At 45.8% G+C, this 25,020-nt stretch overlaps 2 protein-coding genes across 6 annotated transcripts in view; one reads left to right on the forward strand and one right to left on the reverse strand.

The window, feature by feature from the left end:
• The window catches only part of ZNRF2 (zinc and ring finger 2), a 126,824-nt gene that overhangs the window by 96,263 nt on the left and 5,541 nt on the right, over positions 1 to 25,020 (forward strand). Inside the window, exon 7 of the transcript XR_012667184.1 lies at positions 1,199 to 1,390. The gene's annotated coding sequence lies outside the window, so the exon portion shown is untranslated. The remainder of the gene's footprint in view (positions 1 to 1,198; positions 1,391 to 25,020) is intronic.
• NOD1 (nucleotide binding oligomerization domain containing 1) overlaps positions 3,568 to 25,020 on the reverse strand; it is a 50,553-nt gene continuing 29,100 nt past the window's right edge. For 4 of the 5 annotated variants that reach the window (XM_075125709.1, XM_048838715.2, XM_075125708.1 and 1 more), the window contains exons 5-12: positions 23,238 to 23,321; positions 20,133 to 20,216; positions 19,103 to 19,186; positions 17,870 to 17,953; positions 11,822 to 11,905; positions 10,807 to 10,890; positions 8,920 to 9,003; positions 3,568 to 7,058 (exon numbers count right to left, since the gene is read on the reverse strand). In XM_075125709.1, the coding sequence (XP_074981810.1) occupies positions 6,986 to 7,058; positions 8,920 to 9,003; positions 10,807 to 10,890; positions 11,822 to 11,905; positions 17,870 to 17,953; positions 19,103 to 19,186; positions 20,133 to 20,216; positions 23,238 to 23,321 (661 nt within the window). In that variant the 3' untranslated portion in view covers positions 3,568 to 6,985. Of the gene's footprint in view, positions 7,059 to 8,919; positions 9,004 to 10,806; positions 10,891 to 11,821; positions 11,906 to 17,869; positions 17,954 to 19,102; positions 19,187 to 20,132; positions 20,217 to 23,237; positions 23,322 to 25,020 lie in introns of those variants that run through there. The other variant, XR_007355008.2, reaches the window with a different exon arrangement.

Here is a 25,020-nt window from a genome sequence, read left to right on the forward strand (position 1 = left end):
CTTCTAACCGCCCTGGTGTCTGGCTGCGTGTAACCAGCAGCCAGGCGATTTGCCTCAACCTCCCACCCTGCCATAAACGTCTCCCCCTTACTCTCACAGATATTGTGGAGCACACAGCAAGCAGTAATAACAGTGGGAATATTGGTTTCGCTGAGGTCTAAGCGAGTCAGTAAACTGCGCCAGCGCGCCTTTAAACGTCCAAATGCACAAATCCCCCCCCCCCACACCTAAACCCTACCAAAAAGGAGATGAATTAAAATATTTTAAAAATAATCAAAACCACAGCCCCTACGCCAAGCAGAGTTTTGACTCTAGAAAGGAGACATGCCAGAGCCTCCATGAAGAGCATTAGCGACTTCACTATTGCAATTAATTTTCTGTGGAAGGCGCTCAGATACTGCAGTGATGGTCAGCAGTATAACTGCCTAAGACAGAAACCAAACCCATCTGCTCAGAAAAAGGCCTGTATAACTAGACCTTGCAGCATCCCCAGGAGCAGAGCAAACTCTGTCAGACTAAAAGAGGAGCAAATTCCCAGGAAGTGAGGAGGTGACTGATTGAAACCCATGCACCCATCCAGTGCTGTTTGCAGAGGGTCTCCTATTACTGCATTTGTCTGGCTTTCTTCCATGTGTGAAAAGAAAAGGAGTACTTGTGGCACCTTAGAGACTAACCAATTTATTTGAGCATATGCTTTCGTGAGCTACAGCTCACTTCATCGGATGCATACTGTGGAAAATACAGAAAATGTTTTTATACACACAAACCATGAAAAAATGGGTGTTTATCACTACAAAAGGTTTTCTCTCCCTCCACCCCACTCTCCTGCTGGTAATAGCTTATCTAAAGTGATCACTCTCCTTACAATGTGTGTGATAGTCAAGGTGGGCCATTTCCAGCACAAATCCAGGGTTTAACAAGAAGAGCAGGAGAGTGGGGTGGGTGGAGAGAAAACCTTTTGTAGTGATAAATACCCATTTTTTCATGGTTTGTGTGTATAAAAACATCTTCTGTATTTTCCACCGTATGCATCTGATGAAGTGAGAATAATTGGCAGCCTCTGCAGAAAAGTCATGGGCTGAATAAGCATTGGAGATGCCGTGAGAGCTGGTACCCTGCTATTTGCGTGTGAATACTTTAAGAGCAGGCTACATGTAAGCTGACCTTGCTGACTCTCTCTCTCTCTAACTCTATGTAGGGATCATTCAGAAAGCAGCAGCACCCCACAGTGTGCAGGCTCTAGAGGTGCTGGCGATGCTGCAGTGAGAGCAGAAGCATGGTCATGCATGCCCTGAGAGGCTGTGGACAGGAAGGTGGAAGAAACAAGTCAGAAAAGAAGAGCTAACAGACCCTGGGGACTAATGAATTAGAGCAATAAAGCTGCTTCTCTGTGAGTAACTCTGAAGTTCCCTCTTCTGAGTCAGTCAACTTCTCTTTCCGTCTTTCCCACCCTAACGTGCTGAACTACACCTACCCAGCCTATTGTTACCGACTGGACGCAGTCTGTTGGGAAGCTTGTGTAGACCCATCTGGCACTAGCCCAGGTTCTTAGCCAATACCAGATGACCGTCGTTTGGCACCACATTTGGATGCTCTGCTAGCAAATAACAGAAGTGGCTCCTGGCCCTTCTCTGTAGTGACACTTGAATTAATTCCCTTCATTTCCCCAAAAGGGAAGTTGCTGAGCTGGAATTGACCATGCGAAGATACCTCAGCTTTGTTTTTCAGGTGATGAACTTGTGTAACTGTCCATTAGTGCTAAGGGGGCTTCCAGAACTCCGCACTGAGTTCTTAAGGAAAATGTTGAATGTAGCCTTTCCCTCCACCCCCCGCTTGCTGTGATCAGTATAAACCTTTTGTGGCCTGATCCAAAAGGTACTGAGCAGCCACAGCCTCCACTGCCTTCCTTTAACTTTGCGGGTACTCATCCTGTCTCAGGCCACTAACATCTGGGGTGGGTGAATGATGCTGCTGCTAGTCATGGTGACTGAGGTCCTTCATGTAGCCACCAATGAGGTACAGCACAGGTGGCAGCAGGGTAAGCAGCCCCTACTGCCTGGCTAATATGCACAACTCTGCTCTGCAGGGACCCTCCATAGGACAGAGAGGAGGGTTTGGTTGCTATGCCCTATTCAGTTCTTGATCTCAGCTGAGACTGTAAACTGTGGGGCTTTGTGATCAAATACTTGGCCACTAGGCACTGGACTGAGATTCTTCAGATTTAAGGCCAGAAAGGACCATCATGATCACCTAGTCTGACCTCTTGAACATTGTAGGCCACAGAACCTCACCCACCCACTCCTGTACTAGACCCCTAACCTCTGGCTGAGTTACTGAAGTCCTCAAATCATGATTTAAAGGCTTCAAGTCAAGAGTGACTTGAATGTATGTTTTGTTGTTACTTCCTGCAGTTACTTCCCGTTTGTTACTATCCCCTTTCCAGGCTTCTGCAGCCTCAGTGCCTTTGGCCTGGGTGTGCTCAGTTATAAGTCCTTGGCTGTTGTCTATGGCACAAGGTTTTATGACAGGCAGGGGCTGCTAAGAGTGTCGGAGTCTAGCTCAGGTAGCCAAGGTGATAAAAAGAAACTTGCATGGGACAGAAATGGGCTCTCCTGCTTTTAGCATTCTGTAAAATTCATGGGTTTAGTTCTGGCAATGATTCTGTGCTGCTCCTGTGTAAAATGGCAGAAGGATGCATACAGTAACTTTATAGGGGCATTACTAGGAACAGAATCAAACTGTTAAAGATCCACATCAGTTTCACTCATGCTAGAGAAGTGGTGTGTCCTGGAGCACAGGGGCAATGCTCTGGGCATAATATATACTGGCTTTTAGAGCAACAGGAGACTCCTGGGGGCTTCTCACCCCTTGCATTGTCCTTCTAGTAGCAACTATCAACATGAAGGAGAGTGTTTACCGGACACTATAAGGCCTGATCAATGCTGCTGTTCACACATCCTGACTGTATATTAAGAAACAACTGTTAAATGCTTCTTTAAAAACAGTTTCTGGTTGATACTTATGTCAGCTTGTTCATGGCATTAAAACATCTTTTAAACGTTGGCTCCGAACACAAGCTTAGGAGTGAAAGTGCAGAAGTGTGTGACTGAGTTGAACTGGGTTGTTCCAAAGGCCAGTGCGTTAGTCTTTGTACAAAGCTGGGACATGTGTATGTCTAACAAACCTACTAGGCCTGTGCCAGCCAAGTACAAATGACACTTTCCTGAGCCAGAGGGGAGTACACCTAGGGAATGAAGGGGAGCACAGAGCGATTGCTAGGGTCATCTCATGACCAGGACTCCTAACAGTGCAGTCTGAGCTGCTCTGCCCATGCCCCCTGCCTGGCTAGTATTGCCCCCAGTTTGGCCAGCTGTAGGACCCCTCCAGGAGAGCTGACTGTGCACTCACTGAGCAGTTGTAACTGCTCTTCCCACCAGATGAAGAATTTTCATTAATGGCATTCTGTAGTCTGAGCTATGCTGTCACATCCAGGGCTGAATCTACCCAGTGTCTGCCTGACAGGACTGAAATAAACCCCAGTGAATCACAGGAGCAGGCTAGAGAAGCTCTTAGAAAGCTGTTTATTAACAAGGGGTGAAAAAATACATGGTTCTGTAAAAAGGACTTTAAGTAAATTATTAATTCCAAGTTTTAAAAATATGTATTTAATTACAATCTAAGGGCTTTCTCGGAGACCTGAATTCTGGTAACAAGGTCCCCTTTGTAGGTGGTCAAGCTATAGCTTGGGAGCTCACTGCAAATAGCCCATTAAGTTTATGAAGAAAAAAGTGAAGCCCAAAACTCTGTGGTGGGAAATTCAAGCTTCTCCACACATGGCAGCCGTGTTTTCCCCAAGCTGAAACTATGAAGTAATGTGGGCAATAAATCGCTGTCACGGCTCCACTTGGAGCAGAAATCGGCTACGGCTTCAGTAACAACACCACTACAGCCAAGGCGCAGTCTTCTGAGCTCTCTGTACGTGGATCCTCCTTTGATGCTAAGGGTTGGTTGGACAGGAGTGTTTAATAGGCCCACAGTCTACAGCACATGGTTTCTTAACACAAGGCCTGTTCCTATCAAATGCAGTGCTTGCTTCCCTGAGCAGTTCAGTGAACGCTATGCCCCACAGTAAGCGCATGCAGCATTGGACCCATGCTTTGTAACAGGTATGCACGTAACAGAGTTTGCACCAGGATCAGTGCCAAACCCTCTTCTAAACTGTAGTGCAGAAGAAGCTGAAGGGAAAAGCCCCAAATGAGCATATTAAATTCATGGACATTTTGTATTTTCACATCAGTGACTTGGAATAATGAAAATGCATTTTTCCCTCTTATGCTCTAGGGTTTAATTCTACTATCAATACCTCCCGGGACATGCTGAGCACAGTAGGAACAAAGGGGACTCACTACCTTTCAGGATCATGCCCTTTTTTTTGGTGGCGGTTGTATCTGCGAGGGACTGGGAAGACTTTAGTATGACGTAGGCTATGTCTACACTGCACACCTTACAGTGGTACAGCTGTGCCACTGTAGTTGCTCTTTGTCGCCAGGAGAGCGCGCTCCTAACGCCAAAATAAAACCACCTCAAATGAGGGGCGGTAACTTCGTCAGCGGGAGAGTCTTCTGCTAACAAAGCGGTGTCCACATGGGCACTTTTTGTTGCTAAAACTTTTGTCGTTCAGGGAGGTGTTTTTTCACTTCCCCTGAGCGACAAAAGTTTTAACAATGAAAGTGTAGTGTGGACATAGCCTAAGAGAAAAGTGTGGGTTTTTTCTAAAAATAGCCTATAACACGGTTTTAAATATTTTGTGTTGGCAGATGTTTTTACAGCTTAAAATATACTGCATGTCTGACTCTGCACCTCTTTGCTTCAGTAAACAAGTGGCCCAGATGCATCAATCATTCCAGTTAGCTGATTTTTCTAGGAAGACATGGAAGTGTCATCACCTCACCGCAGTGGGAGCAGAGCCACATCACTGACGTAACAGCCAGTGAGAAAAGCCCACTGAAAATAACAAACACTAATATTTTTCTTTACAGTGTTTGAAAGTGTGTTTTGGAGAAAAAAGGAATAAATGGGGGTGGGAAACAGGAGGGTGCTGCTCCCAAAAAGAGGTAGGGGTGGATTTAAAATAGAAAGAAAACCCTTTAACTATTTTAACTTTGTGGAGATCTAAGATTGTTTTTACTAGAATTTATACCATACCTTCCTTCCTTCATCCCACCTGGGTCGGTGGGCAAGTTAGTAAATAGAGAATCAAGCACACATACAGGTAGGTGTATTGGTGTATGTGTTTGTTTTTTTAATCTAGTGAATGAAAATTTATTTAACTAAAGGAAAATTAAGGAACATTGACCAAGCTTTTGCAAAGTGTTTAATACTTTTGGGTGCTTCAAAGCTTGAGATGTATTAAAAAAGGCCTGATTTTCTCAAAGTACTGCGCACCTGCCCTCTGAGAATCAGGCTTCTTTAAGGCAGCTCAGATTAGGCTCCCAAAATCACTAGTTCCTACTGAAAATCATTTTGCTTCTCAACTCTTCGAGCTCAAGATTGTGGCTTGTCATTCCAATCTCCTACTGATGCTTTCAATGGTTCTGTTAATTCAGGTAGGACTGGCATGCAAGTCTTACGTTCGCAAACAGTTTTTAACACTTCCCTGTTGCTGGGAAAGAGATTTCTGCTCAATTCAGTTAGTTCTTCTGTTCTCCTTGCTCTTTGCTGTTGGTGTGTTGCTAGCAGCAGCGTGTCAGATTCCAAGGCCAGACAGAACCATTGTGGTCATCTAGTGCAGTGGTTCTCAACTTTCCTACTGGTGACCCCTTTCGCACAGCAAGCCTCTGAGTGCGACCCCCATATAAATTAAAACACCTGTTTTATATTTCACACTATTATAAATACTGGGGGGAAAGCAGGGTTTGGGGGTTGAGGCTGACGGTTCATGACCCTCCCCCCCATGTAATAACCTCACAACCCTATGAGGGGTCACAACCCCCAGTTTGAGAACCCTGATCTAGTCTGACCTCCTGTACAACACAGGCCCTCAAACTTCCCCTAATAGAATTCCTTTCAGAAAACCATCCAACCTTGATTTAAAAATCTTCAGTGATGGAGAATCCACCATGCCCTTGTGTAAATGGTTCCAATAGCTGCTAAAAGGTATACATTTTTAATGAGAATTAAGTCCAGTCTAAATTTGTCTAATATCTGAGGCTAGTGGCCAATTCTTCAGGTTTATCTCCAGAATCCCCCAAAACTGAACACTGTAATTACAGGGGGCTGTCTCTATACTGACCACACAACATTCTAACAAAATGGCAGGAGTGCTGCTGGGTATCTGGGGGAAGTTGTGTGAATTAGCTCCAATGTGGAGGAAGGAGTATTAAAAATAATGAAAGCCTAAAGTCTAAGATCCTGCTTTTCAGGAGTGCTAAGCTCCCATAGCTCCACTGACAGTTGATGGGAAAATTAGACACCAGGCACGAGCACAGAAAATGCCCTGCATGGATGGTTTACAGTTCTACTCAGGATCTCCAAATGCTCACAAGCTTTTCCTCAGTCCACTGGGGATGTTGCTGTGAGCTTGTGGCTCTTCCACAAGATCTTGCAGCCTTAATTGTACATATAAATAAGCTATAAAGAGACTTATTTACCTAATACATGGATATAGATGTATCAAAGTATATAGACCTGCTGGGGGGGGGGGGGGGTGGGTTTGATTACACTGACAGGGCACTTTAAATCATCCAAGCACTGTACAAACACTTAGTCCTCTAAGGCACTGTCACACTCCGCAAAAGTGTGGAGTAACAACACAGGCACCTTACTGGAGGGGGAAGGGCAGAGTGTTCTGAAAAAGCCAGTTAATCAGACTCCCTTACATGCAGTGACGTCCCCAGTACAGACGGATGCCTTGGTAACCCTGCAGTCTCTAAGTGCTGGAACAATACTTGTAATACTGAGCTTGTCCAAACTGGAAAAAACACACTCAAAAGCAAATAATCCGTTCTTCATCTGCAAAGGCTTTGGCCTCTTCTTGGTTGATCAGGTTCCCATTTAAGCTGGTGGGGGGGAAAAGGAAATGGAAAATGAAGAGTTTGCGCCTGCTATATTTAGCACTTTTTGATAATTTCATGTCTTCTGCTTTTTCAAGCTTTTTGGAGTGGCACTCAGTTTCCTTTGATTCTGTGTGCTACTCGCTTACCAAATATTCATACCTGGGTACAAACCCCCAATGGGTTCTGATTACAGACATGTGGGGCAAGATTTTTCAAAAATTGGTGTCTAAAATTAGTTTAGCTCTAGGTACTCAAGTGGGAGCTGTTGCGTGCCCAGCACATTAAAGTGAATCAGAGCTGGTTAGGTGCTTGGTGCTCCTGAGAGCCCAAGCCTCATTGTAGAGGTAGAAGGCTAAATGTAGGCAGCCAGCATTAGAGGTTTTAGCTTTATGCTAGTCAGGGTGACTTTGCACTTGGAGTAAGACAATCCCATACTGCTTTGAACTGCCCAGGAGGTGAATAGTATGTTTGATTATATTATGGCCAGTATGAAAAAAGGGATCCAGCTGACTAAGGTTCCCCATGTGCGGGAATCTAGTGTAACCAAATGAACAGAGACTTGTTCACGCTTTCACCCTCATTATTCCATATCCTCCTGAGCAGGGCAAAATATACTAAGGGCAACCTAATTTGTTGGGATGTTTCTTTTAATAGTGATATTGCTTTAGGTCAACATTTTCAAATGCAGCTGCCTAAAGTTAGGCTCCTGTATATAAATAGCCTGGTTTTCAGATGGGCTGAGCACTCACAAATCCTACCGCTGCTCACCACCTCTGAGAAACAAACCACTTTATTTTAGGAACCTTCCTTTGGTTTGAAAATATTCGAAGGGGGAGTGGGTGACAGAGAGAAAACTTGTGTACACACACCCCAACCCCAGCTCTGTAACAGAACACCTCCCCCATGGGCCTGCTGCAGTGGAACACAGGTGGTGACTGACAAGCTTTCAAAGTAGGAACATCATGGCCTGGCACTTAAGAAAAATACAGTAGATTTTTTTTTTTTAAACCAATGTTGTACAAAATCACAGCCTGAAAGCAGTAGCAGTAAAAATAACCCAATTCTACTGGCTAGTCCATGCTTCAGAGCTAGCGGAAGGAACGGTCTTTGGCTTTGTGCCTCCAAACCCAGGTGCCATGTGATGCCCACCTCATCTAAACCAAGCAAATCTCCTTGTAGCTTAGCCCCTTTACTGTGCATGAGTGCTGGCTGAAAAAAAAAAAAATCAAAGCACAAATTCTGTGAACCAAATTATTAATGTTAATTAAATGCAGCTATCATCTGCTTGTCTGGCTTTGGCTCATTGGTAGCAGAAACATGTTGAAGAAAGCTTGAAAAAAATATTCAGATCCAGCAGAACTCAGGCCCTGATTCTTTGAACAGGTGCTTTGGTTTCTGCAGGAAAGCGATCAGATTGAAGCCAATGGGACTGCTCCTGTGAGCAAAGCAGAGGTGTAAGTGTTGGAATGAGCGGGTCCTTCAAAAGCTGGATCCTCCAGGCTGGAAATACAACATCCCCTGCTGGAAATTTGCTCTAAATCAGCAGTTCTCAACCAGGAGTCTGGGACTGAGGACCCAACCCCCACCACCCAGGCTGAAGCACAAGCAACTTAGCTTCGCCCAGGGTATCTACCCCCTAATGCCAGCCTTGGCTTTTCATCTACTGGACATGCAGAGAAAGAGTTGTGGCACCAGTGGGCCATGGAATTTTTTATCACATTTGGGTAGGGTGGGGGAAGAGGGCCTCAAAGGAAAAGTGAGGTCCCCCCCACTCTAAATTCTGATTTACTGCAAGTGTCATATGCACAAAGCGTTTGAAAGGAAATAAAGGTACAAAGCAACTTTCTGAGGAGTGGGATCTTACCAGATTTCTTTCAGGGTTGTGTTCTCCTGGAGAGCTTCACTGAGGTATTTGGCCCCTTTGGCTGTAATCTGATTCTGGATAAGCCTAAAAGTAAAGCACTTCAAGTCAAACAAGCTGTTTAGCTCTGATTTGTAGCATCCCCTCTCTCGCACACTCAGTGTATTTGATGCAGAAATCAACACTGGGAGTTAAGCTCTGCTTGACACTGATGAGCAGGGTTGATTGTTTGCCAAGAAGAGGTAGTTTCTGATTACCATCTGCATGGAGGGCGTGCCAGCATCAGACAATCTTCCCCCCAGATCTGCTACCAGCAGCAAGGCCAAGAGCCTCTTGATTTTAAAGTATGTGTGCGTGTGCTTCAGGGTTAGTGAGCTGAATTATGCAATTGATAATACATGTGCTGTCTGATAAGTGGAAGCTGGTTACTATCAGTGTGGAATTATGAACACTGGATCCATTGATACATTAAGTTCTTCACTCTGTTGCTTTAGTCCATCGTAATTATATTTTCTACTTAACAAGGACTCTTCAAGGAGTAGCAGACCAATTCTGTGCATAAATCCTGGGACAGTCCAGGTGTTTAGTGGTCACTATTTGCCATGTGAGCAATCCAAATGAAATTCTAAATGGCAGTCTCTTGATAGCAGGCCAGTGAGGATTGGGATCTCTGTGGAGACACTGCATCAAACAGCCCTAGTGTAAGCAAGCGCAACTCCCAATGAAGTCAACGGGAGTTGCCACTGCTTAGGCCAGGGACGAAATAAGGTCAATATATTCCCCCTTGGATGGGCCAAGGGGGAAAAGTGAGCACCACATATTGTTCACAGGGTGACCCTTCCAGCAAATTAGTCATGAGCTACAGATACTAGTTTTAAGTAGAGTTCTGTCTAGTCTATGGTTTGATTATGAAGAAATGTATCTGCAGTAATATCTAGGTAAGATGCTCACGCACTGGACAAACCACACTTGATATAAGAGTTGAAATTGAAAGATACAAAAGACACAAGAATAGAAATGGAGACAGCACGGGATCCTCATTAACTGTTCTAGAGTAGAACGGTTGTCTCAAATTAAAAACTACTCCCTGCTGAAATAATATAAAGATACTCAGGCGAGGTAACCACCACCCACCTGGTAGCTTGTCATGATATGCCACACGCTCTATAAGCTCCCGTGATTGGCAGAGATTCAGGATTCAGCTAGAAAATCAAATTAATTCTCAAAAATCTCTCTCAGGGGGGAAAAAGGGAAGAACTGCCCCGAAGAACTTTCTGAACGTGATCAACAAACTGAGATGTTGCAAGTGCTTTCAGCCACTGGAAGAACGTTTGGCTCAGTCTTAAGTACAAATCTCTATCCTGGTCAGTTTGCCATTTCAAAGCATCAGGTGGCTTAACCAAGAAAGCCAGGATATAAACTTGTCCACTGGCAGTAGCACCCGTGCTTTACTGAGCCGCTGTGCTGGCTCTGGGCCAAAGGGTGCTGAGCTCGTGCTCTTTTCAGGCAGATTTATAATAAACGGTGGCCAAAATGTTCAAATGTAGCCGCAGAAAAGGTAAGGCCCCTTTTTGCTTTCAGAGGTGCTGACTGCCCGGAGCGTCCACTCTTTGCAATAGACGCTGCAGGTTTGCAGGATGTTTACTGAGGCACCTAAATGCAGATTCAGGTGCCCAACTTGATGCATGTTTTTTCAAAAGTTTAAAAATACATAAAATAAAAAAGCAAAGCAGCAGCTTCGTTTCCCTTATCACCCACCTAGTCCAGGAGTGCCCGAACACGTCCAGGCATTGCCGAGATGGCTCGCTGTGACCTTCATAGACTTGGAAGTTGCAGTTTTAATGTGATGGGTGACAAAGAGCCACGCTTGCCTAAATGTAACTAACTCACCATAAATGTGCTAGCTTCTTGTTGACTCTCAGCATCTCTGCAAAGCTCTTTGCAGCTTCGTCATCTATCGAATTTTTAGTCAACCTAATTAGGGGAGAGAGAGTTTGTTCAGAAACTCTGTTTCACATTTTGACATTTGCTACTCAATTATTTAAGTGCTGACAGCGCACTAAGCTTTGGACAAGCCACAAACAGTTCCTGTCCTGAGCAGCTTCCAAAGCCTGGACACAAGAACACAGGAGAGGCCCAGAGCCTGCCTACTTGGTTTTTATTAGTGAGGGGGCAGTGATGATATTTCACTGACATGGGATAGCAGGTGTGGGCCTTGCAGACTAGGAAGGGGATGTGTATGAGAGAGTAAATACAATGCACTGGAAGACATGGACAGGTCCAGACATGGCAGTAGCATTGGAGAAGCCATGAAGGCTGTGGGAACAAACTAACAAAATCTTGTCTCGGACGACAAAAGTGATAGGAGACGAGACTCAGGTCTACACTTAAAAAGCTGCAGCAGCACTGCTGTAGCACCCCATCCACGACACTATTACGCCAGGAGGAGGGCTTTTCCCATCGGCAATTCATCCACCACCGCAAGAGGCGGTAGCTATGTCAACACGAGAAGCCCTCCCGTCAACACAGCGCTAGCTACGCTTTGCGTTAGGTTGGTATTGCTCAGGGGGGTGGATTTTTCACACCCCTGAGCAATGCAGTTACATTGGTGGAAGCTTGTGGTGTAGACCTAGCCTAAGGGTACGTCTGTACTTCAAGCTGGGGGTGTGATTCCCAGCTGGAGGAGACGTGCCTGCACCGGTTAGATAAGAGCTAGCACATGGCTCTGGAAAAGACCTGTCATAAAGAACACGTAATCGTCCTTTTCCTTCACCCCCGTTCTAAAGTGAAATGATCCTTACTTCCCAATGCGAAAGTGTAAAACTAAGTTGCAGCTTTCCTTTCCAACCCATTAACAATGAGTAAGGGGGCAGATATTTCCACAGACTGAACCGATACAGATTACCAAAATATTTTCACGGTGCTGTTGTGCTGCAAAGCTTCGGCAATGCTTTTGCCTCCCTCTGTCGTGATGCCATTGAATGCAAGACTGGGAAACAAGAGAGAGGAATACGTAAAAATAGCCAGCATCTCCATTTTACAAAAAGCCTGACTTGTCTTTAAATCAATCCTAATACGTAGCATTTAGAGAGTGATTTACATGCTCAAAGGGCTCTACAAACAGTAACTAATTAAGCCTTTACCAGCGGAAGCATTTTAACTACATGCTTCTGTTACTGTCGTACAGCCTGGGTCTGACTCTGCCCTCAGTTACACAGGTCACAAAGTTTGGCATCAGAGAGTGGTACTTAGGGGACTGACAGCACAATTGTGATTGGTGGCTTTGAGTGCCAGGCTTTTGGCACCAGGGCCACCCCCACCAATAGCTAAGCCAAAAGCACCCCAAACCACCAGAGACACAAGGAAAAAAAACAGCAGCACAGCACCCCCAGAAGTCACTGTTCTGCTCGCCCACTTCCTAAAATCAGCCCTGTCTGAGGCACGTGCTCAACAATGTATCTGTGTTCAATGCAGTTACCACAACCCTAGGTAAGAGCTGGTCATTTATAGCTTGTACCTGCAGAATTTAATCTCCGAGATGCGTGCAACTGCCCATGGAAATGTAGGCTTACACATAAGGCTGAGAGTCTGTCACGGATTCCGGGACTTTCCAGGGCTTCTGCAGCAGTCAGTGCATCTAGCCCGGGGCTACCCGAGCAGCTCGGGCAGCCCCTGGGCCAGCTGCACTGGCCGCCCCTGGGCCAGCTGCACTGGCCACTCCTGGGGCAGTCTCGGGCCACTGCTGCCCCCTCCCCAGCACCAGTGGGGGTCTCGGGCTGCCACACACCCCTACCTCCCCCAGCATCAGTGGGGGTCCCAGGCCACACACCGCCCCCTCACCGCCTAGCACCCGGGCCGCCCACCCCCCACCCCAGAGCACCCAAGATTTAGTCAGGTATATAGTACAAGTCATGGACAGGTCATGGGCGGTGAATTTTTGTTTACTGCCCATGACTTCTACTAAAAATACCTATGACTAAAACCTAGCCTTACTTATACACACACACAGTTTTCAGTGCAGACCAGAGGCTTTTTAAATCTTTTCCTCTATCTTCAGCTAGACGTTGGTAAGCCTATCTGTCTAATACTAAGCTCCAAGTTTCAGATCTTCAAAAAGCAGCTCTTCTAAGTCCCCCTGGAAGCCAAACATGAGCTGGCAGTATTGCAGGGATGACCAGTGAGATCAGTCCTGGGCAACTAGCTAGCACAAGGCCTAGGTAACCACTTAATTCTCATATGAGTGTTCAAAATAGGGCAGTTGGGGGATGTAAGTGCACAAAGGCTTTGTGTTTGCCTTCTGCACAATTTCACCCACTATTTTCCTTGGGTACCAATGAAGCCCAAATTCAAATCAGTCACATATATACATTTTACATCAGACATAGTAAACTGAATTCATACAGTTAACACAGCAGGGGGCAGAGGGGGCTGTTTCTTGGAGCGGAGAACCAGGAGAATGTACTAACTACTCACATTTCCAGCTGATCCTTCGCAACTTATTCCTTGGATTCAAACACAACCATAGGTGTCGAATTTCTAATGTGGCTGGGGGGTGCTCCCCCCAGCCCCGTCCCCACTCTGTCCCTTCCCCCAAAGCTCCCATCCCCATCCTGCCTTCTCCCTCAAGTATGCCCTGCCCTTGATCCTCCCTCTTATTACCCCCCCACCCCCGCAGCGCTTCCTGCATGCTGTGGAACAGCTGATCGTGGTAAGTGGGAGGCACTGGGAGGGAGGCGCTGATCGGCGGGGCCGACAGCAGGCAGGAGACACTGGTGGGGAGGAGAAGGCACTGATAGGAGGGCTGCTGGTGGGTGCTCAGCACCCATCTTTTTTTTCCATGGGTGCTCCAGCCCTGGAGCACCCACATAGTCGGTGCCTATGAACACAACACCAGTAAGGAGGCAAGAAGTGAGGAAAGCACAGGGGCAGAGTGGGGGAGAACACCACCATGCAAAGTCAGGCCTTCCAGTTGATTCCCAATCACCAGCAATCAAGACTCTGAACTAGCCATGAGCATGCTGGGCTCTGACACTCAATGAAATGGAAGGACAAGCCTGGGAGAACAAATACAAGACCACACTACTGTACACAGCATTTAGGGCCTAAGCCAAAGTCCTCTGAAATCGACAGGAGTCTTTCCAGGGGCTTACTGGGCTTTGGACCAGGCCCATGGACAACCTATGGAATTTGTTCCTGTACAGGTACAAGCTAAGCTCTGTAAGGCAGGCTTAAACCGATACAAGAGGAGCCACACACACAAGTGACACTGGTTGATTTTCTTCTTCTTGGGTGCAGAGCTTGCCAAGCCTATTTGCAGAAGCCTCATCAGCCAAGCACCAGAGGCTTCTGACCACCATCAAATCTGGTCAGAGGGCAGTCGTCAGTGATGTGTGACATTGTGTGCATGGGCCACAACCACACCTGGGACCCTCTTGTTAGCCCTGCGTGTAAAAGCTGGGTGCACACTGACCCTTCACTGTTCAAAACTGGTTCAGAAGGGTCCATGAGCGGTACAAAGCCAGGTACACGCATGGTTGGGTCAGTTACAAGAATGGCTGATGATGCTGCATTTGGCTGCCAACAATCCCTCAATACCTATCTGCAATACTCTCAGGGCCAGCCCAATGGCTCAAACATTGGGGGGAGGCATTGCATCGGGAACGTCGGCTGGCAAATGGCTGAGGTTCAGTCCTACAAAGGCCTTCGAATGCGGTTCCTTGGTTGAATCATCAATTTCCCTGGTACGAACCAGATAAGTGGAGCAGTTTAACTAAACCAACGTAAGTTAGACCAGTGCAACTTCTGTGTGTAGACAAACCCTGAAGCAGCAATTATTGGTTGCTGCCAGAGGCAGGATTCCGAACTAAAGGTCTGGCCTGATAAGGTGATTCTTATGTTCCAATGACGTGCAAGCAAGCACACGTCTTCATTAAAGTCCATGAAGATTAGTGGTTAGTCTAGTAAAGAGCCTGAATTCTGAAAGGTGTTGAGCACCTGGAACGCCGACTGACCTCAGTGGAAACTGCAGGTACTCAGCATCTGTGATGCCTGGACCTAAGTACAAGGATGACATGCTAAAAGATTGAAACAAATTATTTTAGGGCTATCTTCGTCCACCCTTAAACTTTGCATAAAAACCACCATTGACACTAATGGGTATTCAATAGATGGAACAAGATTAAAGTACTCTAGATTCAGAATGTAAATTCTTAATTTAAGAACTGTAAATTAAGAATGATTAATGACCTGGATGTTGGTATAGAGAGCACACTGATCAAATTTGTAAATGACACAAAGCTAGGGAGGAGTTGCCAAAACATTGGAGGATAGAACTAGAATTCAGCAGGATCTTGATAAAGTGGAGAACTAGGCTACAGATAAGTTGAAATTCAACAAAGACAAACGTAAGGTGCTACACTTAGGGAAGAAAAACCAAATGCACAAATACAGAATAGGGGATTACTGGCTTGGCAGCAGCACTGCTGAAAAGGATCTGGCAGTTGTGGTGGATCACAACCTCGACATGAGTCAGCAATTCAATGCTGTTGCAAAAAAAGCAAATGAAATTTTAGACTACATTAACAGAGGCATAGCATGCAATCATGGCAGGTGATAGTACAGCTCTACTCAATGCTGGTAAGGTCTCAGCTGGAGTAGCGTGTCCAGTTTTGGTCACCAATGTATAGAAAGGACGTGGAGAAACTGGAAAGGATCCAGAGGCCAGAGACAAAGATGATCAAAGAGATGGAATGCAAGCCATGTGAGCAAAGGCTGAAAGAACTGAGTATGTTTAGTTTGGAAAAAAGGAGATTAAGGGATGACAGGATAGGGGTCTTCAAATTCTTGAAAGTTGGAGAAAAGTTGTCCTCTTGCCACAGAGGGCAGGACAAGAGGAAATGGGTTCAAATTACAGCATAGCAGATTTATATTAAATCTCAGGAAAAACTTCCTAACGGTAAGAACAGTAGGACAATGGAACAGACTGCCTACGGAGCTTGTGGAAGCTCCTTCAGTGGAGGTTTTCAAAAGGAGGCTGAGTCACTGTCTGTCTTGGCTGGTTTAGACACACCAAATCCTGCATCTTGGCAAGGGGTTAGACTAGATGACCCTTGTGGTCCCTTCTAGCCCCATGGTTCTAAGAACGAGGCAGGTGCGGGTGCAATGGCAGAATTCAGACTGCACACGCATACACACAATGACTGGAGCTGGCCTGTGCACATCATCATATTTGCTTTGGCAAGCACTAAATTCAAAACCAAATTTGTTCCTGAGCAAGAGGGCCAGGCAAGCATAACCCAGCTTAGTGCTGGCTCAAGGTGGGTCACACCTGAGATAAGACTTCTAGAGGAATTCTGCAGTGAGGAGAAGGTGGCTCTCTCAGGTAGCTTTTCCATTTGAACAAAAATGCAGCTGTTCATCATTTTGTTTTGTTTCAGGCAGTCATCTGCCCAGAGAAAACAGGGCCGAGCTCTAGCTATGAAATCACTGATAGTCTGAGACAGCAGCCGTGAGCTCTCCAGAGAGCCCGAATGTCTTCGCCACACTCCCTGTTTCTCTACTGAAGAAACTAGTGAAGTGCACCATCTTGTGGGGAAAGCAAGCAAGGGTGTTTGCTCTTTCTTTCAAGAGAGGGTCATGGAGTTTAGTATAACTGGGAGACAAAATGAAAGTAACTGAGCCAAAAAAAAAGGGGGGGGGGGTATGGAGCGTGCACTGAAACTGGGAAGTGGCCACGAAAATGATTTTAAAATTCACAGCAAGAATTGAAAACATTAAAGCAAAGAGGTATGAGTTGAGTCATGAGATTTACAATGCTAGCTTCCCCTCATACCACATTGCCAACTTCAAACATTTTAGTGCTTTCAGATACTACTTTCAAGCTGAACTTCATTACAAACACTGTCTAATGGATCACTATTACTTATATTGTGGCAGCCCTGTTGTGCAAACACTTAACCAAGACATGATCCCTGCCCTGTAGAGTTTACAGTCTAAGGCTATGTCTACACTAGCACTTTTGTTGGTAAAATGTATGTCACCCAGGGGTGTGAAAAAAACACCTGCCTGACCGACAGAAGTGACCGACAGAAGCACTGGTGTGGACGCTCTCCCGCCGACATAGCTACCGCCGCTCGTTGGGGACGGTTTAATTATGTGGACGGGCGAGCTCTCTCCCGTCGGCATAGAGCAGCTACACAGGAGATCTTACAGCGGCGCAGATGTATCAGTAGAGCTGTGCCACTGTAAGGTCTCTAGTGTAGACATAGCCTAAGAAATAGTAGTAGAGAGGCTGCTTGTTTCTCCTCAAGAGAGCATGCTTTACTAATATTCAGCACACCAAGGGCCTATTTCCCCATCACCCTGCGACCTGTGCAGTCATGGGGGAGGTTTAGATTGGATATTAGGAAAAACTTTTTCACTAAGAGGGTGGTGAAACACTGGAATGCGTTACCTAGGGAGGTGGTAGAATCTCCTTCCTTAGAGGTTTTTAAGGTCAGGCTTGACAAAGCCCTGGCTGGGATGATTTAACTGGGAATTGGTCCTGCTTCGAGCAGGGGGTTGGACTAGATGACCTTCAGGGGTCCCTTCCAACCCTGATATTCTATGATTTGCACCATTACAAAGTAGGTGCTAAGTGCTACCAAATGAGAATGGTAAATGGGTTTAAGGGACCATTGATGGTGCAAGGTTACAGAGAAGCAGGCCCTAGGCCGTAACTTGGAGCATTATAAAAAGAGAAAATGACAGACCTACAAATGACAACCTGTGTTGTGACTGAAAATCCCACCTGATCCCAGACCTCAGGCTAGCCTCTTGTTTGACTCAGGGTCCTGTTAGCCTACAGAGGAAAGGCTGCCTTACCAAACAGCCTTCTCAGACAAAGCCTCTCCAGATCAGCTCACATTCCAAAGCCCGTTAAAAAGGCAGGTGTTCTGTAAAGCTGATTTATTACCTCACATTTGTTAAGGTGGGGTGATTCCTCAGTGCCTCTGCAAACGCCTTCGCTCCTTCATCTCCAACCTGGTTACCCCACATCCTGGCAAGGAAAGAAAACAGAGAGAAATAAGGAACAAGGATCTTGTGCCACCTGTGTCACATTTTCCCCCCTCCCCAGCGACTGTATACTACTGATCAGGGTTCCAAGCTTCACTCCCATTGATCCTTGCAGGTTCCATTCCCAGCCGCTTGCAGGACTGAGCAATGAGGGTTCAATTCTGCTGTAAAGGCACAGGCCAAAGGGAGCACCGGGAGATACTTTGCCTCAGTGGGAGTGTCTCTTGGACTGTACAGGGGAGCCATCTGCAGCTACACCTCTTTATGGGATACTTTCCCATGCATACTGATCCTGCTCTGAGCTGGTGTGCGTGGAGGGACCATCGTCCTGTCTCTTCCCTGCCCCCTGTGGGGTGCTTAGTGCAGTCTCTCTATCACCCTGCATGCAGAGACTGTCACTGTACCTGGCCCTTACCCAACCCACACAGGATGTGTGTGCAGAGAGAAGCTTCTTGTGCCCACCCAGCTCCACGCCAGTGCACGGGCCAGGCCCCGAGTGGAGGCGGATACTAAACCAGCCCCACAGGCTCTCCATCCTCAGTAACATGTGAAGATAAAATGGTGATAATTCTCTATCACACCAGCCCAGGGGAGTGGTTAGCATCTCAACAGCAGACTGCCACTGGGGCGACTAAAATCTCAGGGAACCTCCCTTAGCAGTCTGCTATTGAGATGACAACTCCTCCTTGTGGCTGGGCCAAACCCCGCACATCAGGTCACAATGCCCAGAGCAGGGAGCTGGGCCCAGCCCTGTGGGACAGAAGCTGCTGCAGTGGGGTGAGTACAGAGGGGGCTCACTCTTCATCCCCTCCCACAACTCTGGGGCCTCCCCTCCGCACCAGGCTGAGATGGAGGGTGCTGCTGCAGGTGGTCGATGCCCCCTGGGCAAGTCAAGGAGGAGGCAGGTGCAGCAAAGGACACTGGCCTATGATTTTGGGCCCTCCATGTGAATTTAGGCCACAGACACATGCCTAGTTTGCCTATATATTAATCGGACCCTGGCCCTCTGGAAGCTGCTATTTCTATACTCGGGGGCCAGTCCTTCAGCTGCTGCAAACTGTCATAGCTCCTTTGCCAACCCCAGCTGACGTCATGTTTAGACTTCCACCAGGGAGTAACTAATTTTACTTACCCAATTTCAAACATTGTTTTGCTCTTCTGGATAGCAAGGGCAAGACATTTCCCTCCTTCAGTGGTTATCTTGTTTGCTCCTATTCTGCATAAAAATATATTCACTTGTAAAATGCAGCTCTTAAAAAAACACACAACTTATCTAGACATCTATATTTGAACTCCAGCTTAGACACTGACCCAGGCAGCCAACTCCTATGGAAGAGAATGGTGGTCAATTATGGCTATTGCAAATTTCCATGGACTAAAATGTTGTACACATTTAAACTTTTGGTTACAAGGTATCGGACCAAAAGTAATCATTTTAGGCTGCAAAATTTAGGCCTGATGCTGCACAAGAAGTTAGCAGCAGAGCCATGACCGGAATTCAAGAGTCCTTGGCTCCCAGTACGATGTTCACTCCACTAGCTCACATGGCTTCTGTTGCCTCTTGTCACTTTCTGTGGTAAAAATAATTAAGCGACAAGTTAATGTGGCTTAACCTTAGGATGACAACTGGCCTTGTGCATGGCTAGGCATTCTAACTTTGCGGAAGTTCCCTGTAAACAACGGTAATGGTTCACCCTCTGACTTTTGGTAATTCCTCACTGAAATACGATACTGACATACATTCCTTCCCTTTACTCACGAAAAGGTCATGCCTACACAAACCTGAGATTAGTTACAATGAGGGAAATGTATCCTTATGCAGAGGCCCCAGCACAAGGTTTATGAGCTACTAAAGTTCCTCTCCAGCACTCAAAATAGGACATAAGTAGAGTACAGGTCTTGTGCGGACCCTCTGCATCAGGGTGAATGCATCCCACTGGGCAACGCAATCTTGAGTAAAGATTAAGCATTAAAGGAATGCAAGCAGAGCAGTCATTGTCAGAGTATTATAAGGAAGTACATAACTTTGCAAACCTCCTTTTGTTCAATCTACATGTGTTTTCTTTTATTCACGGAAGAAACATTTCTCTTTCTCCCTTTTAAAGTTGATGTGCCCGAATTGTGGTACCATGGAGCATAGTAAGGAAAAATCCTGGACGTACTTAACATATGTGAGGCTTGAACATTCTTCAATGAGTCTTGCAACGTATCTGGCTCCAACATCAGTAATTTGGTTGTTGTACAAGCTTAAAGAAAAATCACATTAGTAAAAACAGATTATTTTTGCTGCTACCTGAATATACACGACCTGGATATCTTTGATACACACCGAGTGTCTATCTTTATGAGGGTCCTGTACAAAGATTTAAATATTTATTTTTATATTTAAAAAGAAGTAAATGAGCTCTTCCAGCAAACCCAGCTTCCATTTTTTGGTGTCAATATGAAAATACTTTTATGTAAAAGTTAATGACCCAGTAACCACGCAAAATATGTGCTCATTCTTTTATTAGATTCATAAAAGCTCTCTGAAATGCATCCTGTTCCTTTCATTGCAAGGTTAGATTGTTGAGTAGGTACACTGGGAATAGGGCATTGGTGGAAGGAGGTAATTCTTGGGACTTAATTCACTTTTCATAAAGTAATTTTTATGCCACTATTTAACCAAAAGTAGCGAGTAAAGGCTAACAAGCCCACCACCCCAAACTTGACAAAAAACTAATTTTCTTTTAGGTCTTTAAGGAAATCGCTGCTTCCTGCATGGGTAAGTGTGGTTATACAAAAGAATCCAATAAATATGACCCCTTGAAAGTTGACCCTTCCACTCCCCTTCTCTCTTGTAAGCTATATTTACTTTGTATAGAAGAAAGAAATTACTTAACTAGAGGTGGATAAAGACAAAGGAGGTCAGGTACTAGCTGCAAAATTGAACACATCTGATCAGCATTGCAACATGAGCAAGCTTTGCCGTTTGTAGGAATCCATCCTGTGATCAACGACACAAGGGTTTCTTCAGGTATGTTGGCAACAAGAAGAAAGCCAAGGAAAGTGTGGGCCCCTTACTGAATGAGGGAGGCAACCTAGTGACAGAGGATGTGGAAAAAGCTAATGTACTCAATGCTTTTTTTGCCTCTGTCTTCACGAACAAGGTCAGCTCCCAGACTGCTGCGCTGCGCAACACAGCATGGGGAGTAGGTGGCCAGCCCTCTGTGGAGAAAGAGGTGGTTTGGGACTATTTAGAAAAGCTGGACGTGCACAAGTCCATGGGGCCGGATGCGTTGCATCCGAGAGTGCTAAAGAAGTTGGCAGCTGTGATTGCAGAGCCATTGGCCATTATCTTTGAAAACTCGTGGCGATCGGGGGAAGTCCCGGACGACTGGAAAAAGGCTAATGTAGTGCCCATCTTTAAAAAAGGGAAGAAGAAGGATCCTGGGAACTACAGGCCAGTCAGCCTCACCTCAGTCCCCGGAAAAATCATGGAGCAGGTCCTCAAGGAATCAATCTTGAAGCACTTACATGAGAGGAAAGTGATCAGGAACAGTCAGCATGGACTCACCAAGGGAAGGTCATGCCTGACTAATCTAATCGCCTTCTATGATGAGATTACTGGTTCTGTGGATGAAGGAAAAGCAGTGGATGTATCGTTTCTTGACTTTAGCAAAGCTTTTGACACGGTCTCCCACAGTATTCTTGTCAGCAAGTTAAAGTAGTATGGGCTGGATGAATGCACTATAAGGTGGGTAGAAAGTTGGCTAGATTGTCGGGCTCAACGGGTAGTGATCAATGGCTCCATGTCTAGATGGCAGCCGGTATCAAGTGGAGTGCCCCAAGGGTCGGTCCTGGGGCCGGTTTTGTTCAATGTCTTCATAAATGATCTGGAGGATGGTGTGGATTGCACTCTCAGCAAATTTGCGGATGATACTAAACTAGGAGGGGTGGTAGATACGGTGGCAGGTAGGGATAGAATACAGAGGGACCTAGACAAATTGGAGGATTGGGACAAAAGAAATCAGATGAGGTTCAGCAAGGATAAGTGCAGGGTCCTGCATTTAGGACGGAAGAATCCAATGCACCACTACAGACTAGGGACCGAATGGCTAGGGAGCAGTTCTGCGGAAAAGGACCTAGGGGTGACAGTGGACGAGAAGCTGGATATGAGTCAACAGTGTGCCCTTGTTGCCAAGAAGGCCAATGGCATTTTGGGATGTATAAGTAGGGGCATAGCCAGCAGATCGAGGGATGTGATCGTTCCCCTCTATTAGACATTGGTGAGGCCTCATCTGGAAAACTGTGTCCAGTTTTGGGCCCCACACTACAAGAAGGATGTGGAAAAATTGGAGAGAGTCCAGCGAAGGGCAACAAAGATGATTAGGGGTCTGGAACACATGACTTATGAGGAGAGGCTGAGGGAACTGGGATTGTTTAGTCTGCAGAAGAGAAGAATGAGGGGGGATTTGATAGCTGCTTTCAACTACCTGAGAGGTGGTTCCAGAGAGGATGGTTCTAGACTATTCTCAGTGGTAGAAGAGGACAGGACAAGGAGTAATGATCTCAAGTTGCAGTGGGGGAGGTTTAGGTTGGATATTAGGAAAAACTTTTTCACTAGGAGGGTGGTGAAACACTGGAATGCGTTGCCTAGGGAGGTGGTGGAATCTCCTTCCTTAGAAGTTTTTAAGGTCAGGCTTGACAAAGCCCTGGCTGGGATGATTTAATTGGGGATTGGTCCTGCTTTGAGCAGGGGGTTGGACTAGATGACCTCCTGAGGTCCCTTCCAACCCTGATATTCTATGATCTATGACAGGAGAAGAACTGTTGTATGGGGGACTGGCTGTCCCTGTCCCGCTCCGGCCGTGCTGTCACACAGATACCTGCATCACATCTCACTACACTATGACACAAAACGGTGCCTTACAAAACCTGCCATGTTCAGATTCAGTAAACTAAGGGTATGTCTACATTGCGATAAAAGATCCGTGGGCACAGTTGTGGCTGGCCTGGGTCAGCTGACTCAGGCTCCAGGGGCTCAGGCTGCAGGGCTATAAAATTGCAGTGTAAACATTCAGGCTCAGGTGGTGCCCTGCGACCCCAAGTCAGCTGACCTGGGCCAGCCCCAGGTCTTTTACTGCAATGTAGACATACCCTAAAGGGGCCTGGGATTCCTTCCTGTACTTGCTAGTGTTCCAACTGTTAGTGTTGAGGGACCATTCAGGATGAAAGGTGCTGTAATGTAACAATTATCTCTTGTGCTGTTCCGAACTGATACATACCCCAGGAAAGTCACAATTTTGTACTTGGAGAGCTCATCATATAGTACTCTTACTCCATGATCTGTGATCTGATTAACACTCAGCCTGAAAGAAGAAAGAAGGGAATCGATGGCTGATTAGTCAGATTATGAAGGGTTCACCAGCCACAGGATATTCTGTGGCCTCCTCTTCATAGATTGCTGGAGATCTACACATTTTCCTCTGACATTTTAACAGAGCATCAGACCTTAATATATTAAGGCCATTAACAGAAATGTTAATTCAGTTTTTAAAACTTTCACTTTAAAAAAATAGAGCTCCCACCTAATGCTCTGTATGCTGTACACAGAATTAAAAACAAAAAAATTCAGTAGATCAACAGATCACAGATAGATCCCCGTTTTCCCACAGTTTATTATAATTACAGGAGATGTTCTACTTGGCATCCCCACAACGATACCTATTCCAGAAAAACCCAGCTCCTCAACGGGCCACCAGTCATCTCACCATCCCTCCCCATACTCAGTGAAAGGCTAGAAAACAGGCAAGTATAGAAGCATGTTCTGAAAGCCATGACATATATGCTCTAGTGAACTGTGGTCAAAACACAGAATTTCCATCCCATAGGAAATTTAGAAATTTCTTTTTTGCCCTGAATTGTGACACAAAGTCAAAACACTGAATTTTTTCATGAAACAAAATACTCCAAAATATTTTGTTTCAGAAAAATCAGAACATCTTAAACTTTTTTTTTATATTATAAATTTATAATACAAAAGTTGAAGGAATAAAGATGAATTGTTTTGACCTAATCAAAATGAATAGTTTAGAAGTTTTTCTGTTAAACGTAATCAAAATCGACATGTTTCTGTGAAACATTTCGATTTCAAGCAATCCGCATTTTCTGACATAAAACTGATCCGCTGGAAAATTTTTGACCAGTGCCATTCCTGAAGCAAGCTCCAATGCCAAGGATTTGTCTACACAGCTGCACGCCCTAGGGGTGTGAATTGTAGAGCACACTAACAGGTTGTGCTGTAACTGCCCCATGCAGATCCTGCTGACATGAATTAAAAGATTATGAGAAGCAGGTAGCTTTCATGCTAGCAGGGTCTGCACGGGGCAGTTACAGCACAACCTGTTTGCATGCTATGCAATTCACAACCCCAGAGTCCACGCTGTGGTGCCATGCAGACAAGCCTTAAGAACACCCTGCCGCCAAACCACTCCTGCTTTTTCCAGGAGATTGGTAGCTTGCTCACTCTGAGATGCATTGATCGGTAGAGGGAATCTGGCTCAATTTCTACAGATCAGAGGAGTCTGCTTCTTTTCAAATTACTCACTGTGAAATTAGGTTTGGGTTGTTACAAATGTCATTTTCTGTCCTACAGGAATTAACAAATGGAAATGATAGTCCTCATGCCAGGATGAGCCATATTAACACAAAAGGCACACTGCTCTGATCAGCAGTTGCTCTGAATGGCAGATTCCTCCCACTGCCATATTTTGAAGCCAGGACAGGCTCTAGCAAATTTTCATGTAAGGGAAGTACTACCAGCAAGTACTTCTCCTTCCCTGCTCCCCCCACCCCACCTCCTGTGTTTTCTTCACAGAACCTGGCCCACTTTCAAGACATAATCTGAGATGGACCCAAATCAAGACCACAGACCTAAACACCCCGAACTTCTGGTGGCATTTTTTGCAATCTGGATTCAAAATTCACACAGCTGGTCCCTACTGCTATCCTGCCTTACACACACACACACACACCCCACCCAAAAAGATCTGAAATCGGCAAACTCTG

The sequence above is a fragment of the Caretta caretta genome, chromosome 2, assembly GCF_965140235.1.
Source record: "Caretta caretta isolate rCarCar2 chromosome 2, rCarCar1.hap1, whole genome shotgun sequence".
In the NCBI taxonomy this organism is placed as follows: Eukaryota; Metazoa; Chordata; order Testudines; family Cheloniidae; genus Caretta; species Caretta caretta.